This window comes from Syzygium oleosum, unplaced genomic scaffold (assembly GCF_021117445.2).
Source record: "Syzygium oleosum isolate NSW1041296 unplaced genomic scaffold, Sole_v2.1 Sole_v2.09, whole genome shotgun sequence".
NCBI lineage: Eukaryota > Viridiplantae > Streptophyta > Magnoliopsida > Myrtales > Myrtaceae > Syzygium > Syzygium oleosum.
In genome coordinates this window covers 1,309,331-1,327,308 of record NW_026607493.1, presented here as the reverse complement: position 1 = coordinate 1,327,308, position 17,978 = coordinate 1,309,331, and the positions used below count along the sequence as shown (strand labels likewise).

Genomic DNA, 17,978 nt, shown 5'->3' with positions numbered 1-17,978 from the left:
ATACTCAAATTAACTCTCTTAATCATGAAATGCACGACACCATTTTGGCAACAAAGCTGTAATTTCACAAATTCCTTGATGATTTAAAAGTCAATTCACGTTCAACTAGAGAAAACTAAGTCAACAATAGCGACTTACTTTTTTTTTTTGCTAAATCGAACTTTCCATTGCATCAGAGAAGTACAAATATTACACAGAAGAGTTGGAGCCTACATCAACATGATAAATAAAAGAAGACTCCGCGAGCACTAAGCTTTTGACTCTAGATGGGAGATCATTAAAAAAGAAAGATGATGCATTTCCTAAATGAAAAGAAGCCCATTTTGCAAGCTCATGAGCAGCAACATTACTAGATCTGTTGATCCACTTGAAGCTCCATTCTGGGCTGTTGCTGAGAAATAAGCAAGAGTCCAAGACGAAAGCATGAATACACCAAGGACAAATGCCCTTTTGTTGAATAGCATCAATTAACATCTTACAATCACTTTCAAAAATCGCTTTGTGGATGCCGAAAGATTGAGCAGCTTTGCATGCGAGAAGAAGAGCTGCAGCTTCCACTTCCACTGGCGAGTTCCATCTTCCTCATCTTGTCCACGCTTGGACAACTGTGCCTCTATACGATCGTGCAATAATACCTATGGCACCTCTGTTATCTTTCCACGCACTATCTACATTAAATTTCAACTCTTGATTTGATGAAGGTATCCAAGAGTTTGACCTTACCCCAATAAAATCCGGTTCCTCGCTTAACTTCACTTTGTCCTCCCTCCTGAACATATTTGAATATTCCAAGAAATCTTGTATGACCATCTGAATGGCCTGGGAAGGAACTAGAGTAGTCTGATCATGTATATTTGCATTCCTGTAACGCCACATTCTAGTGCAAAGAATTGCTGCATAGAGGGTGAAGAGCTTGCAATCCACTCCCGTTCTCTGTACTATTTTTCCTGGATCAAGAAAGTGATTCACCATCTCTTCCGGAGACCTGAAGTTCCAAGCAGACGAGATAATACCCCATGGGCTCTGTCTCCACATAATTTGGGCTAGAGGACATTTTGTGAACAAATGTACTGAATTTTCGTCTGAAGCTCCACACAACGGGCAAGAGGGGTCTGGGATGTGGATCAATTGAAGCAAGTTGGCTCGACAAGGTAAAATGTTAGTCGTTATCCTCCACAGCATCATTTTGTGTCGCTCACGAGCTCTAGCTTTCCAGATTTTGTTCCAAATACCGCGGTTGTTACCATTTTCATTTGGCGACTTTATGAGTTTGTAAGCAGATTTAACAGAAAATATTCCATCGATAGCTGGATGCCAAATCAGTTTGTCTACCCCAATGGAGTTTGGCACATGGATCTGAAGGATGGCTTGGACTGAGGTTGGGCAAAATGTTTGATTTAGACTTAATACATCCTAAGTTTTTGTCCCTGGGATAAAGAAGCTTTCTATCTTTCTGTGCTTCAAAACAGGGTCTGGATCAATAAAAGAAGGCAGATGAGTTGAGACGTTAGGAATCCAGGGGTGATTTTCGACCTCGATTGACTTTCCATCCCCGATTTGATATAGAGTTCCCAGTTTGAGTACTTCTCTGGTATCTATGATTGCCTTCCACAAAGGAGAGGTTGATGCCTTGACCGTGTGATTCCAGAAATTTGAGGTCTGCAAATATTTCCCTTCAAGGACTCGAACCCATAACTTGCCTCTATCTTGGATCATTCCCCAACTGAGCTTCAAAAGCAAAGCATTGTTGAAGTCCCTATTCTGCCGAAAACCCATTCCTCCACTCTTCTTGTTTCTACACAGAGAATCCAAACATTTAGGTGTAAAATATCTATTTTTCTCGGATGGCACACCCCACCAGAATTTTCTTATAGAGGCATCAAGTCTGTCACCAGTGCTCCGAGGCAAACAACTAGATTGCATAGCATAAATCGGTGTGCTCTGAACAACCGATCGGATATATGTTGCTCTACCCGCCCAAGATAGTGTCTTTCTTTTCCAGGAGCTAAGTTTGTTATCAACCTTTTGTTCAAGGAATTGATATTTTGTCCTGCTTTTTCCTATATTGAAGAGGGGATTTCCAAGGTATAGTGATTCAGGATCTGTCTTTCGCATGGAGCTCATCCATACAAAACTTTTTCATGCCCGTGGAAGTATTTTTAGAAAAAAAGATAGATGACTTCTGATGATTCAAGCTTTGACCTGACCACGAGCAATAAAGTTCAAGGCATTCCTTCAGTGCTCTCACTTGATGTTTAGTAGCTCCGACAAATAACAACAAGTCATCGGCATACATAAGGTGAGTTAAAGGCGGACTTTTTCGCCCTACTCTTATACTTGCAATAATCTTCAAATCCTCTGCTTTAGATAGAATTCTAGAAAGAAGTTCAGAATAAATCACAAACATGTATGGCAAGATAGGGTCACCTTGTCGGAGTCCTTTCTGAGGTTTAAAACTTCCCGCAAGTCTATCGTTGATGAGAAGAGAATAATGAACCGATGATACACATATTTTTATGAGCCTGCAAAAGTGAGACGAAAACCCCAAACTACAGAGTATTGTATCAAGTATATTCCAATCAACTCTATTATAAGCTTTTGACATATCAACCTTGACTCCCATGAATGGACTCCCCTTTCTTTTCTTCCTCATGGAGTGTAAGATTTCTTGTGCAATTACAGAATTCTCTTGTATGCTTATACCCGGAACAAAGCCGATTGCTGAGGTGAGATAATACGACTGAGGTACCCTTTCAGTCTATTTGCCAACAACTTAGAGATAAGTTGATAGCTCACGTTGCATAGACTTATGGGCCGAAATTGGTTAAAGGTGTGTGGATTATGAGTTTTTGGGATGAGAACTATAATAACTATGATTGAGAAGATGAGGCAATTGACCTGTGTTAAAGAAGTGCTGCACAAATTGGACAATCTGGGCCTTCACCACTTCCCAGCATTTCGTGTAGAAAATAGCATGGAATCCGTCTGGGCCTGGTGATTTAAGAGGGGCCATCTCTTTCAAGACGCTATATATTTCATCCTCAGTTGGAATTGCCAAAAGATCCAAGTTTTCTTCATCAGAAACTACCTTAGGGAAGAGTTTCCTAATGAGAGGGTGTGGATTTAGTGATGGTCCCGAGAAAAGCTCTGTATACTTGGATAAAATGAAGTTTTTAATCTCATCTATACTCATAAGCCATTGGCCTCCATCATCCTGAATTGCCAGGATATAATTTTTGCGCCTTTTGATAGTTGTAGAAAGATGGAAGAATTTGGTATTCCGATCACCCTCCTGCAACCATGATTGTCTCGATGTTTACAATAGCGACTTACTTGTTACTTCAACCAGGCGACTCAATGGGTGCCGCAAACCTTGCGCGCGCACATGTATCGTGGTGACGTGTTCCACCGTCAAATCCGAGAGACGCGACGCCAATCGTTGGATTACAAAGCACTCTTCATGATCGGATTAAAAGTATTTGATGTTAATCAAGACGGCACGGCACTGTAGACCATACCGTATGATTGATTGGATCTACTGTTGAATGTCGGTAGTATGAAACCGAACCACGTGGAATCTCAGCAGATCATATTATCATTTGTGATTTATGACATCATCCAAAGTTTTCCACGCATAATTACTCTCCAACTCCGACGATTTTTCTCCTTCCCTTCCCTTTTCTTTTTTCTTTTTTGCGTTTTTGAACCTACTTATTCTATAATAGCCGCTACCGCATCTATTTTATGGAGGAAAACCGAAAAAGGGAAAATGCTGGTTTCAGATGCTACTCCGAAAGTTCGACATCGAAAGTAAGTCCTCACTCAGCAATGAAAAATTGAATAACATCTTCAAAAATATATCATTTATATTTATATTACTTGAAAATAATTAGTCGATGAAAAATATTTATATTACCATACCGATAATAATAAATCATGAAAATATTTTTCGTTATGAAAAATGACACAAATAATTTCTGTACTTTCGTCTAACGTGCAATTTGGTTTTATAGTTCATGGAATAAATTGAATACATACTGAAAATTCAGTGATCATATTAAATAAATTAAAAGTTGAGGGAGTATACTGAGAGACTGTTTGTGTCATTATTCATTTTCGTTATTAAAGATATTGTTTTGGAAATAATTTAAGGAAATGAAAAAGGGGGTCAATTATTACGCAACCGATACGGTGACGAGGCAAAAGGTCAAACCGCAGAAGAATCAAATCAAGAAAAGAGATAGCTATCCACATCCCACATGCAATTCCAACCTCCTCCTGCATCTTCACCACTCCACCTCTTTCCTCCATTAAAGAATCCAAGAAAAATCCTTCCAGCTCGAAACCACCAGCAGCTACCAGACGCAAACGATTCTCCCGTGATCCCGCCGCAGCAGCTCCTCCATCTCCTCCTCCCCTTGTGACTTGTTCACCGCCCAGCACCGTCGCCGATGGCTTCCCTCAGCCTGAAGCAGCTCGGAGGCGGCGGCGGCCGCCCCGCCGCCGGGGTCCCCGGGCTCCGGCGCCGCCGGGCAGGGTCGGGTTCCGGGCGCTCGCGTCCGGGGGGGATCGGGCGGAGCCTGACCTCAGCGTGACTGTTAATGGGCTCATCATGCCGAATCCGTTCGTCATCGGGTCCGGACCCCCCGGGACTAACTACACCGTGATGAAGAGGGCCTTCGACGAGGGCTGGGGGGCCGTGATCGCCAAAACTGTAAGTTCCTCGCATCGCCGATGATGCCGACACTTGTGTATTTTAGTTCGCTGGCGAGGTTTGAACTTGGTGATTTGCCAAGATCGCGAGTTCCTTTTCGTCCTAGAAAATCGGCCCCGTCGTTGTCGGAGTATCTGCCTGAGGTTAGAATTTTCGTGAAGCTGAGCGTTTCTGACGGGTAATTAATGTGTTCCCGTACATCGCATCTGAACGTTTGCATTTTGAGTTGAGGTTATTCCGTAATCTGAATTTCAGTCGGTTCGTCTGCTCTGCCTGCTCTGTCGATCCTGTTCTTGCATCAAGTGAAATTGAATTGAGTGGCGCGTAAATATTTAGTTTCGCTTTTGTGGGTCGGTATATAATGTTGTAATTTATTCTCGATAGTGTATAAGCGAGTCTTTGCTTTCCCAAGCGATGTTCGCGAGGTGCGAACTACTTTCGTTATGCGTCATATGCATTTGGAGTGTCATTGGCGGAACCCTGCATGTGGACGAGGCATGAGTCGTGCTATGTTGAGGTTGGTCGGTGTATCTTTAGATATTCACTGAATTAGTATTGATAATGGAGAAAGGAGATAAGAGACTTAAGGCAGTTAACTTGAAGATCATGACAAGAAAAACGGACCATTGAGGTTTCGTGGACATTTTTATCAGCAAGTGAACTCAATGAAAGAAAAAGAAAGGACCTGAACTGGGATTGAGTATGTTAATTATCTTAAAAGTAGCAGAATGTAGCTGCCATCGTGGATTTTCACATTCGTATCCTTTTCTCTCTACCATTTGAACTTTTATGGAAGGGACATTTTCTTGTAGCTTTACTTTCCCTCCTTTTGGCTTGGTTTTGGAATGTCTATTACCGTGAACAAATCGTGCAGATGATATTGTGTTCTTTACTAATTTTTTGTCCATCATTTGTACATCATTCTGCTAGGTTTCCCTGGAGGCTGATAAAGTTATAAATGTCACCCCTCGATATGCTCGGCTACGTGCAGGAGCAAATGGATCGGCTAAGGGACAAATTATAGGCTGGGAGAATATAGAACTCATCAGTGACCGACCTCTTGAGACAATGCTGAAAGAATTTAAACAGTTGAAAGAAGAGTATCCAGACAGGATTCTTATTGCATCTATTATGGAAGAATACAACAAGGCTGCATGGGAAGAACTCATTGATCGAGTTGAGCAAAGTGGAGTTGTAAGTAAAACTAGTAAATTATGTCTGTTCTCCCTCAAATGGCTAAATCAAATCGATCATCTCTCCATCTAACAATATGTACTGTTTCTTTAGGATGCCATCGAAATCAACTTCTCATGTCCACATGGTATGCCAGAGCGTAAAATGGGTGCTGCAGTTGGCCAAGATTGTGCTCTTTTGGAGGAGGTCTGTGGATGGATAAATGCGAAAGCTACTGTTCCTGTTTGGGCAAAGATGACTCCTAATATTACAGACATAACGCAGGTTAGCTCTCAGTGTTGCAGATTCTGCCTTCAGTGAAGAATGAGCATTAGTGTCCAGCAATGTTTAATGGAATATAACTGATTTGTCATTTTTAAAAGAGGAGAAGAAGGTTCAGGTGTTAGATCTATTGGGAGCCTGTTTATATTGTCATATAAGAATGTCCTCTCATGGCCACTAACTGGACTATGCGTTTCTCCAATTTCCTTGGTGCTTACACTCTGAATTAGTATCCCGGACATTTGATACCTTTGTGCGACTGTGGGATGGTCAATCAAGATGATGAAAGGATAATTCTTTTGTGAGTGGTAGACTGCTCACGGAAGACATTTAGGCTAAGGTTTGAAGTCTGCTAGGGATTACATTTTGTCACGTGATTATGATATATAATCCAACTAAACAAATCATGGATCGACTAAGCACGTGCCTTCGTAATCCTACTGCTTTAGTATTACTGGGTTAGGTATTTAGGAGAGATATTGCATGAGAAGCCCCAAACATTGGGTATGAAATGCAATGAAGTCTCAAACCTTTCAATTGGTGCAATCAAGTCCTAAACCTTTACTTAGAAGTGCAATTGAGTCTTAAATTTTTTATATTGATGTAATCATGTTCTAAACCATTATTAATAAGTACGTTTAAGTCCTAAATATAATATTAAAAATTGTAATTTAAGCCCGTCGCATGGGCAATTCTCGATTGCAAGTAGGATCCTTGATAGTGCTGATTGAAAGATTTTGACTGCATTTTTTTAAAAAGGTTAAGGACTTGATTGTATTCCTTGGGAGGTTAGGACTTCTAGTGCACTTTTTGTGACATTTAGATTACACCACCACTATTATTAACCAAAATTAGATGCATGGAAGGAGGGCATTTTTGGCCTGTAGATTGCAATATCAAGTTTGTGCATCTCCTTGGGCATAAAAATGGGTTGTGTATCATCTGCTTATGTAAAAGTTAGTCACGCTTTAACTTCTCCTTGATCTTGAAGCTTGAAACCAGTGATGACTACATGTATATTGATCGATCTTGATAATGCATCTGTTTGTTCTGCAGCCAGCAAGGGTGTCTCTAAAGTCAGGATGTGAGGGGGTTTCTGCAATCAATACGATCATGAGCGTGATGGGAATCAATCTTGACACGTTACGGCCCGAGCCTTGTGTTGAAGGGTTGAGAACTACTTTAACTCTTTTGCAGTGACTACATTTTTATTCTTTTTTGGGTATTGTAAAATGTAATCCTAAGTTTGATGTTTTAGGTATTCAACTCCTGGGGGCTATTCTTCCAAGGCAGTCCATCCTATCGCACTTGCAAAAGTCATGAGTATTGCAAAGATGATGAAGTCGGAATTTGATGATAAGGACCACACACTTTCAGCCATTGGAGGTGTTGAAACAGGAGGTGATGCTGCTGAGTTCATTCTCCTTGGAGCAGATACTGTTCAGGTACAACTGGGCATTAGCTACTGTTACATATCCTTGGAGTGTTTATTTTGCAAATATTCACCCCCTTTTCACAGTGTCTAGCTGAATTTATCAGTTAGTTCATTTGATAAGATTCCCTGAATGTTATCAAGCACTTCAGATAATGGTCTTTTCCTCTAGTATCCTATGGTTTAATGAGTTGGCAAAATTCTTTTGGGTATTCCTTTTCCTTGTTCTTGCCTTCCTCCTCCTGAGGCTGGGGTAAACCAACAGCATGTTATTCTGCAATGTCCTTTTCCATAAAAAGCCTGGGTGGAATTGTTTGCTTCAGTTGACAGCCACTAAATCTACCCTGTGAATCCTTCCTAGCCAAGCTTGTTGTGGGGTAAACTAGTATGTATACCGCTTCATTGGGGATCCTCACGGCCTCATTTTTCATGCACTGGCTTAGATTATGCCGAAAATGAGGTAATAACTTTAAGATTGGGGGCAGAGACTAATGCTACCACATTTTCTCCTTTGGATTGATGTGACATCTGTTACTGTCCATACAAATTGGTGTTTCAACCTTTTTCTTGTGAATGTCCTTTTCTTTTATTATGCAAAAGAAGAGAGCTTCCCATGTGAAAGCTACTTGGCGATGTATGTCTTCTGTGAACTGGGCGGAGAATGATTCGTTCCTGTTTTGCAGGTATGCACAGGTGTGATGATGCATGGCTATGGCGTTGTGAAGAAACTATGTGCTGAGCTGAAAGATTTTATGAAGATGCATAATTTCTCAAGAATAGAAGATTTCAGAGGGTATAAATTGTTTGGGAGAATCAAATTCTTAAAACCTCGCGATAAATTTCCCAGACATGATCAAGCAGGGCAGGATTCTCACTTTAATTTTTCTTTTTACCTCATTGGTCTTTCAGGGCTTCTCTTCAGTATTTTACCACTCATACTGACTTGGTACAAAGGCAGCAAGAAGCAATTCGACAGAGAAAGGCAGTTCGGAAAGGCTTGCAGTCGGACAAAGATTGGACTGGAGATGGTTTTGTGAAGGAGAGTGAGAGCATGGTTTCCAACTAAAAATGTAAGACCGAGCTAAGCCTTTCCTTGTACACCCGAAATAAATTGCAGCGGGGATTTGTAAAATGCATGTGTAGATGATGACGTCCATTTTCTCTTCACGCTGCAATCAAAACTGATGCTGTAAATTACGACTCATTTATCCGGCGCATCCCTCATTCTGGTAAAAGGGCACGAAGGATTGACTGATTACACGACCTCATGATGGTCATTGCATCGTACATTTAGTTAGCTCCAAGCCTTCATTAGTAGACGCAAATGCCAGTACATGCACTCTGCACGTTCAGATTGATTTTAGAATAACACATAACCATATTCAGTAAGAACACAAAACACAGTGCTCGGGCGAGCGGGAGGACAGACTTGGGAAGACCACGTCCGTAGATCATAAACTACGGCCCCATACAATATAAATTCTCGAAACACACATGTAGTCAATGACGTGGAAGAAGAGCAAAGTAGCCGGAGCAGCCGATATTTTGTTATCCTCCGGTCTTCAAAACGACCTTTTGCCTATCATCTCGATCAAAGGCCTCTTGGTCTTTGGGTCAGGTATTTGATTCTCCTAGAAGCCACGATTCAGATTAAACATATCAGCAATCAGAAATGTTACTGCCTTACAGTTATATGACCGATTTTTACGTGAAATGAGTGCATTTTCACGTGGAACGAATTGTTACTTTGGGGGGAATTCCAACAAGGTAGAAACTCCGGGATGTTCAACGAATTATCTTTTCACGATTACTAACTAGAGATGTGTTTTTGGTAACTTTTTCATATGACGATTTACTAGTCACGAGATAAGTAGTCAACCCCAAATAATATCTTACTTTCTATGTGTGTGCACGTTGGCTAATCCCATTGATACATTTCTAATTTCTAATATCTTCAAAGTTATTATCCACTTAAAGAAGCTGCCAAGTATTAATATGTCAAAAGTTACTTTCTATCGTGAAGAAGTCACTACTCAATTAAATAGAATTTTGTTAAAGATGCTCCCGAAATACTTGTTAGTCAAACAAACAAGGACATCTTGCCATTCTCATTATACTTCCTATTTTCGTGACATGCATAATTAATATTTTAAAATTAAATGTTTTCTCATTAAACGCGTTTAAGAAGTGCCCCAAGGCAATGCAAGGTACAGTTCCTGCATACGGGTGATTATCAAAAAAGTCTTCAACCTATTGTATGGTGATCAATTTAGTCCTTAATCTTTTAACTGTATTAATTTAAACCTAAACATTTTGACGATTTTTCATCGTAGTCCTTTCGACCAATTTTGGCCTTACATTTATTATCTAACATGGCATGGATGGAGCGCAAGTTGTCCTACATGGCATAGTCGAAGCTGGCGTAGACAATTTTGCAATTATTTTAAAATTTTCTGAATTTTTTATTAATTTTTTTCTTTTCTTTTCTTTCTTTTTCTTTAGTGGCTGACGGGCGTTATTGAGCCTCGGTCAATGACCAGCCGCCGGAAAAAAAGAAGAAAGAAATGAAAAGAAATATAAAAAAATCATTAAAATTTAATAAAAAAAATTAAAAATTGAAAATGCCACGTAAAACGTTCAGCATTTACATCAACGATTTCCAACAAAAATTGGCCAGAATGACTATATTAGCAAGTATTCAAGAGATTTAGGATTAAATTGATACAATTGAAAAGTTTATGACTTTTTAGACAATTTTCTCTCCGCATATAGTACCCCAAAGGCGTGATTTGACAGCCACTCCAGCATTCAACTCGAGATGCGGGGTCAAGGGGGGAGGGTGGGGAAATAGGAGAGAGAAAGGTGGGAAAAGTTAGGGTTTTTGATTGAGTATCATGTGAGACACGAATATGGAGTTAGAGCTTCTAACTAGCATGAATATGCTAACTATAAATATGATGCCGGAAATAGACCAAACGAGGACAACACATGGAAATTGGGTATTGGGACAATATCTTTCGGTGAGCCTCAACTCGAGGGTACTCGTTAACAATATCACTAAAAAATAACTATTACCTACGGAAAGTTACTAGCTTTGGGAAATTAACCTTTGTGTAAATATTGATACTTAGTTTTATGTATGAAAAGCTACCACTAAGGTGGAGAAATTCCTAACTACTGAAGATTTGGAATTTTCATATAAAAATACTAAAGCTTATTTGTTACGAAAAGGATGAATAACTAGTGATCTAGCATATAGCGAACAGCTCAAAATGGTAAGGGAAGCGAAATCACATCAATGGGCAGTTTTCTTGCTGCAGATGACAGATGAGAATAGAGAGAGAGAGAGAGACTCACCAGATACAGAAGAGGTGGAAGGAAGAGGAGGAGGTGGTGTTGTGATCATGTCCTCGAGCTGAGAATGCATGTCGTCGATGAAAGCCATGGTCTCCTGTTGAGGCTCTTCCATTGCTTCTCTCAACTTGCTCAGAACCGAGCAGTAAGCTTCCTGCGCGCGTCATTTGATCTCGTCACCTTGATTTGCATCATAGTGCTTCTTCATTCTTCTCTTTTGGGTGGTTACTTCTGATATGAATATACTAATCCTACACGAAGCTAAGTTCGATCTGTTCGGAGCTCCCGGTTCTTAGCATGCGCGATGAGTTAGCGTGCCTCAAAGGGTTTGTCTCTCTTCTTCTTTACTAAGTGGCTATATAAATGACAATGTTGGATCACAAAATCAAGATTCTCGAAGCATACGTACAATTTTGAGTTAGGGTTAGTCTTTGCCGGTAGTTCGATCTTCAATTATTGTTTGTTTTCCTGTTTTATATGGACATAGCAACAAGCCACAGAGAGTTTTTTAGGTACTTCTGTAGACTAACCGAATCAATGATTACATATCGTTTAGAAAGAAAACAAGAAAGTTTACAATAATTGTTTGCCCAAACAAAAAATGCAATGCTTCAAAAGCATTTTGAAAATCGACAACAAATTGTCTAAAGATTTGTGGCAATCATAGCGTCTTGGACATATGAAAGCAGATCGTGTAGGGTCAAGAGATCTAAAGGCGTAGATTTCACTTGATACGTGAAGGGAGGGGGGGAAAGCGAGAAGAAAGGGCATAACATCAAAAAACTTACTTAATGTCACGATCTTGACGGAGAGAGAAATTAGAAAAAAAAATCTTTCCAATGATCTGACTTTTGCTTTCGAAACCGGAGAAAATTGATTGAGGGAAATGTGACCTCAATGATGGGACAGGAACGGATTGCTTCAGAAGCTAATAAACAGTACCATCGTTTAACCTGTCCGGATCGATTTTTCAGAAAATTGTTTACATTTGTGGTGCTTAAACAATGATACCAAACACGGACAAACAACTGGCCGGTGGTAAGGGAATTGTTTTTAACACATCAATCATTGCATGTGAAGACTCTGAACTCGAATTCCATAATGGAGAACCAAACTACCATGCAATTGCAAATATCCAGTGCTCATGTCCGTCCTCTGTTTGGGCAAACCCCAAGTATTGTCACTTTCAAGTGTGTAACAGATGCCGCTTTCATCAAGCCCTCAGAGCTCAGTCACTCCAGATAAAAAGAAAAGCAAAGTGGTCAAATCCCACCACTGTGGATTTGATTTGACTCATATTTCAGTGCCCTCGCTCTCTTTCTCTCTCTCTCTCTGCACAATGTGCGCTGTTAAAGTTCCCGTACTTGACAGTGACACTACTTAAGATGAATGGAGCGAAAAGAGAGGCCCACTTCACTGATATTAATGTATATTGGGCATGCAAAGGTTAATAGTATAAAGTAATGTTTCAAAATTCCTATTTACTGCTAAGACAGTAATGTTCTTTACCTACACACCCATTTCAGTTTTATCAACCTATTATTTATTTCCCTAATAATATTACTCATGAAAAGAGGGGAGTTCATTGCATACAGTTTTGTGCATTTCTCTTGAGATTGCAACTAAGGACTTGTATAGAAATTGTGACTCTGGAATTTTATTGCTCTACAATTTTATATTCCAAAATTTACAAACAGTATTGACACATATAACTATGTTCTTACGAAGCATACATTAGTATATAAATCTAGTATCTTCATGTAAATTTCCACTCGATAGGCACAATTACAAACTAGAATTTGAAGTTGGGAGACAGTAGCTTCTTTTTGGATTTCTGCTTAAAGCTGTTGAAACTTGTGATATTTCCTTATAATAGATTTGCACACAAGTTTTCATTTTGTCCTTTGAATGCTTCGCTAGTGTGATGATCATTTAGACAACCTAAATCCGAGACAGGTTCACTTGTTTGCTCTACAAAGAATAAGATGCATACTAAAACACCATCGTATTTGGAAGATGCCGCCAAATAGTAGGGCTTGTATCTATCATCAATGAGCAACTTACCATAAAACGGTCTAAGTCAGATTGACTCGGCGTACTGATCTTGGCTTCACCATGTTGATGTTGGCGACAGTATGCTTGTGGATTCATCATCGTCTGGTGTGTCATGTCATCTTTACAAGCTCCACCAACCTTCAAATGAAGAAACACTGTAAATCATCTACATCTAGATCAGGAAAAGAAAATGACATAATTACGTGTAAATGGTAGATCTATTCGTATTCATAGGCTTATATTCCATGAAAATCTCTTGAGAGGAGTGTGTTGGTGGAACGTGCGTGTGTTTGTGTGTGAGCGAGAGAGAGAGAGTGAGAGAGAGAGAGAGAGAGCGAGAAAGAGTACTCTCAAGCAGTTGAGGTGAACTTCAACAAGCTTCCCATACAGAGGGTGGTTCGATATGCTTCTCTTGAGAGCATCATCATTTTCACTTTGATCTTCTTCTGCTCCTCCAATTTTTTCATCCTCTTCTTTAATACCACCATCATCATCTCCTCCCCCTCCTCCTCCTCCTCCTCCTTTCAAACTCCTTTCTGTGATCTCACAACAATCATCTCTCTGACCCTCCTCCATTTCTTGAGACCCTCTAAACATGATGACCCGTATGTACCATGACCAGCGCCTGTATTTTATCCTAGTTGTCATTTGCATGGGAACAAAATATAAATATGGGATGTTGTCATATGGGATTGACCCATGCAGGCCATTTTGCATCTCTTTAAATGCACCAAATCGGAAAACCCTACTGATGATGAAAGGATGGGATTTGGCCTCCACTCACAACCCAGATCTTTTTGTGTCTTTTTACATGCGTTCTTGAAAGGAACACTTCAATGAGAGGGGCTGCTGTGTGTTCTCGAGCAACTCAATCTTTTGACAGTACAAGACTCTATATTTAGCTCCGTACTCTCAAATTTAACTTTAGTCTTGTACCTTTCCTCTCCCACTACTCTCTCGCCCCCTCTCTCTCTCACACACACCCACCATCGAAAGAAAGCTTCCAAAATGGCCACTGTTCAATAATGGGGGATACTTGTAGTTCGTTTGCACCAAGTTGAAAACGAAACGATTGTACTTGAGTCCACAACACTGTTCAAATCTGGTCATGTGAGCAGTTGCTCAAAAATGGTAAAAAGAAGTGATTGTGAGATTTTTGGTGGGACTTGCGTCATTATTTGGCCATGAACACTAACCGAGAAAGTTACAGTTCGACCACAGCCATGATAATTGTGACTCTCCTAATCTTTTTTCTTTTCTTCTGGGTGAACTGTTTTTCCCTCTCGAGTTCGACTTATTTGCTCTCTTGTACAAGATCCCGAGATCCCAGAGACTTTAGATATTTCCAGAGTGCGATATTCTCATACACCGAAATCAATCATTGAGTGGGGATTGGAAGCCATTTTATTGTTGAAAAAAGAGGAAATAAGTTTGTGATGCTCTATACTCAATGGTTGAAGAAGGTGGATAGAGAGGCCGTGCTTAAGAAATAATAAATTATTAAGGTAAAATGACACAAATGATTTTTAAATTTTAGCTTAATGTATAATGTGGTTCATGAACTTTCAATTTGTTCAATATATTCCTCGAACTTCATCTCAATGTGCAATGTAGTCTCTAAACTTATAGTTTGTTCAATATGGTCTCTAGACTTTTGGCAAATGTTCAATTTAATTCCTACGCTTTATGAAAATGTTCAATGTTATCCTTAAACTTAAATTAACGGAATGACAGTATTTAACATTTTCATATACTAAATTAAACACGTACAAAAAGTCCATGAATCATATTAAACAAATTAAAAATTCATGAACAAAGTTTAGAGACCATCTATGTCATTAACCCAATTATTAAGGGATTTCTAGCTTTGATTGATTGTTATTGGGAAAATTACCAATTTAGTCATAAACCTATTGCAATTATACCAATTTAGTTTTAAACCTTTTGCATTTGTGCCAATTTATTCCATCCGACTAATTTTGATTGGCCCATGCTGACGTGGACGCCGTTCGACACTGGCGAGTGCCTCGCTGTTGAGTTCGAGCCTCGCTGGCACTGGCGAGAGCTCGCCAATGGCCAGTGAGTTCAAGCTTTGCCAACGACAGCAAGGCTCGAACTCGCGCGAGCCTCGCCATGCTTGGGCAAGGCTCAAACTCGCCTGCAATTGGCGAGGTTAGCCTCGCTAGTGCAGGTGAGGCTCAAACTCGACGATAACTGGCAAGGTTGGCCTGGGCTAGCAACAGTGAGATCGAGCCTCGCTAGGGGCGAGCGAGGTCAACCTCGCTGGCCCCCACCTCTGGGCAGCCGGTTAGAGGTTGAAGATGAAGGGAGGAAAAAAAAAAGGAAAAAAAAAGACAAAAAATATAAAAAATTGAAAAAATTACCACATCAGCATTGGTCAGATGGCTAGCCAAAATTGGTCGGATGAATTGAATTGGTATAAATGCAAAAGGTTTAGAATTAAATTAGCATAAAAAAGGTTTAAGACTGAATTTGCATAATTGCAATAGGTTTAGAATTGTTTTGATAATTTTCCTAATTGTTATTAGTAAGACTTTTAGGACCTATTTGGTAAAACGAAAATTAAATACTGAAAATTTAAATATTGAATTTTAAATGTCGAAAATATTATTATAATTTTTTTGGTGATAATAAAAAATGCATTGCGGAATATTAATTCCTTATCAAATATAGGAAACAAACATTACTGGTAGGTTTGACTAATACAATTAAAAAGATTCTAATACTACCGATGATTTTTTTATTGAATAAATTAAGTAACCCTTCCCTAAATTACCATATTAAATGTATTTTTGACTTAACTGAATAATTTAAGTCAATTCTATTTAAAATTATCAGATAAGCTTAATCTCGTCAAATGCTAACCGTTTAATCTTTCAACATTTAATCGGATTATCAAACAGGTCTTAGTTCACATAGATAGTTATCCATGCCCTGGTGACGTGAATCCTTTCTTCAGTTGCCGCATGCAAAGGTACAAGACGTTATTACTAACATTTTGTAGGCCAGGGAAAAGAACAAAGAGAATGACACGTGAGTTGCTCAAACTTTTTCTTATGCTTAATGTGATCCTTACAAAAAAATATGGAAAATAACTGCAATGTGGTCCTTGAACTATCATTTGTTTAATATAGTCCATAAACTTTATCTCAATGTGTAATGTAGTCCCTGAACTTTTAATCTGTTTAATGTGGTCTCTGATTAAATTTAATCTCAACACTTTATGAAAATGTTCAATGTTGTCCTTGAACTTGAATTAATGAAAGTACAACATCGAAAAAATTTCATATTATTTAGGGACTACAACATTGAATATTTTCATATAATTTAGAGACTAAATTGAACATGCACCAAAAGTCCAAGGACCATAACGAACATTTGGGTAAAGTTCAGAGGTCACATTAAACAAATTAAAAATTCAGGAACTACATTGTACAATAGGTCAAAGTTCATGGATGATTTATGCCGCTCACCTTAAAATATATTTATGATCAAGCTCCCTGAAGTTTTCAAAATCGTGTCAATGTGGAGAAGCATGTGGCTGTTCCGCACCTTGCCTTGGGTTTTTAGTAGGGGTGAGCGGTTCCCGGTCCGGTTCCGGTCCGGTCCAATGGAACCGGTTACTTAGAGTTTAGGGTTTTTTTTTTGTCAAACACTTAAGGTTTGGTTCACATTTTACTAATTTTTGTCAATAAATTTATGTCAATGAAGTTCACTTAGGGTTTAATTCACATTTTACTATTTTTTATCAATGAATTTATGATAATGAAGTTCACTTAGAGTTTAGTTCACATTTTATTAATTTTTTTAAAGAAAAAAATAACAAAAATATATATTAAATAGTCGGTCCGGTCCGGTTCCCAGGCCGGTTCCCAGAACCCAACGGACCGCCTTGAAACCGGTTCCGCTTTTAGGAACAGGAGCAGGACCGATAGTCCCGAGAACTGGACCAAACTCGTCAGTCCAGGCCGATCCGGTCCGGTCCCGGTTTGGGCGGTCCAAGTTGCTCACCCCTAGTTTTTAGCTGGCGTGTAGTGCCATTTCAACGTTGACCGAACAAGATGAGCGACATGGAACTGCTATCTCATAACCATTTTCCCATCTCAGAAATTCTTCTTTCCATCCTTCCTCCTCCGTCGCTTCATAGTCACCGTCAGCAAAGACCCACCAGTTGCCAGAGTCGTGCCACACTGTTCATTCTCTGCAATCACCATCAACAATCACCACCAAAATGGCTCGATCATCGCCGCCACCAACCGCCACGGTGTGTGCGTGTGTTCGACCTTAGCGGATCGGTGCGTGAAAACGGAGAGAGAGAGAGAGAGATTGTGGGGCTGGTGATGGTGGCGGTGGCCGAGGGGTCGATGTCAATGATGGATTAGGCCCATCAATGGCACCTAACCTATGCCGATTTTGGTGGACTGTGCTCCACCCCGGTGGACTCATGCGGTCCCGCCTCCTTCATTCTTAGTGCCTCCTTCAGAGTGAAGCTCGGCCCGGCTCCCATGGAGGTCTCCTTCATGGATGGCGGCCTGGCCGCCGGGTTGGTTTGGCGGCAATGTTTTAGTCCATCGGCAGTGACGAGGGTGCCGGCGATGACGTGAGCGACACTTGAAAAGCTAGAAGATTATGTCTAGCCGTTAGCTGACCGTTCATTTTTAAATGTACATCGAACTCAATTTATATGGTCTTATTCTTCACAAGTCACAACCGTGGTGCCAGTTTTCAGCGTAACACAGCACCTGTGAATGTACAAAAATATTACAACATGATCTCAGGATCACGATGAAATTCCTAGCGCGCGGAAAGCTAGACCTCGCAAGTTGCTTAACTCTGACAATAACACGGTCCGCGAGTTTGCATACATAACAAACTCGAATTCCTTATCTACTCCGATAAAGAATCGAGAACATGATCAGCTCGTAAGTTCCCTTGCAGATGGAGGTG

General features: G+C 40.0%; 2 protein-coding genes across 2 annotated transcripts; one reads left to right on the top strand and one right to left on the bottom strand.

Moving 5' to 3' along the window:
* Positions 1-4,436: 4,436 nt before the first annotated feature.
* Positions 4,437-8,862, top strand: LOC115690230 (dihydropyrimidine dehydrogenase (NADP(+)), chloroplastic). Its single transcript, XM_030616503.2, is given in 8 exon segments — positions 4,437-4,521; positions 4,524-4,714; positions 5,645-5,908; positions 6,002-6,172; positions 7,226-7,338; positions 7,428-7,614; positions 8,285-8,394; positions 8,511-8,862. Coding segments are annotated over 8 exon segments (1,263 nt in total). The 5' UTR covers positions 4,437-4,451; the 3' UTR covers positions 8,668-8,862.
* A 219-nt stretch (positions 8,863-9,081) lies between these two features.
* On the bottom strand, positions 9,082-13,860 carry LOC115690236 (homeobox protein knotted-1-like 10). Its single transcript, XM_030616516.2, has 4 exons — positions 13,359-13,860; positions 13,020-13,148; positions 10,959-11,109; positions 9,082-9,232 (listed from the first exon to the last, which is right to left on the bottom strand). Exons 1-4 carry the CDS (start codon positions 13,725-13,727, stop codon positions 9,216-9,218), a joined length of 666 nt encoding a protein of 221 aa, XP_030472376.2. The 5' UTR covers positions 13,728-13,860; the 3' UTR covers positions 9,082-9,215.
* Positions 13,861-17,978: the final 4,118 nt, after the last annotated feature.

What these genes read in the sequence shown, in the direction of transcription:
- LOC115690236 (XM_030616516.2), bottom strand. Translation starts at nt 13,727, where the DNA reads ATGCAAAATGGCCTGCATGGGTCAATCCCATATGACAACATCCCATAT. An exon ending in TTCACCTCAACTGCTTGAGA is followed by an intron (nt 13,149 to 13,358) that starts GTACTCTTTCTC and finishes CTTCATTTGAAG; the next exon opens with GTTGGTGGAGCTTGTAAAGA. An exon ending in CTGACTTAGACCGTTTTATG is followed by an intron (nt 11,110 to 13,019) that starts GTAAGTTGCTCA and finishes TGACGCGCGCAG; the next exon opens with GAAGCTTACTGCTCGGTTCT.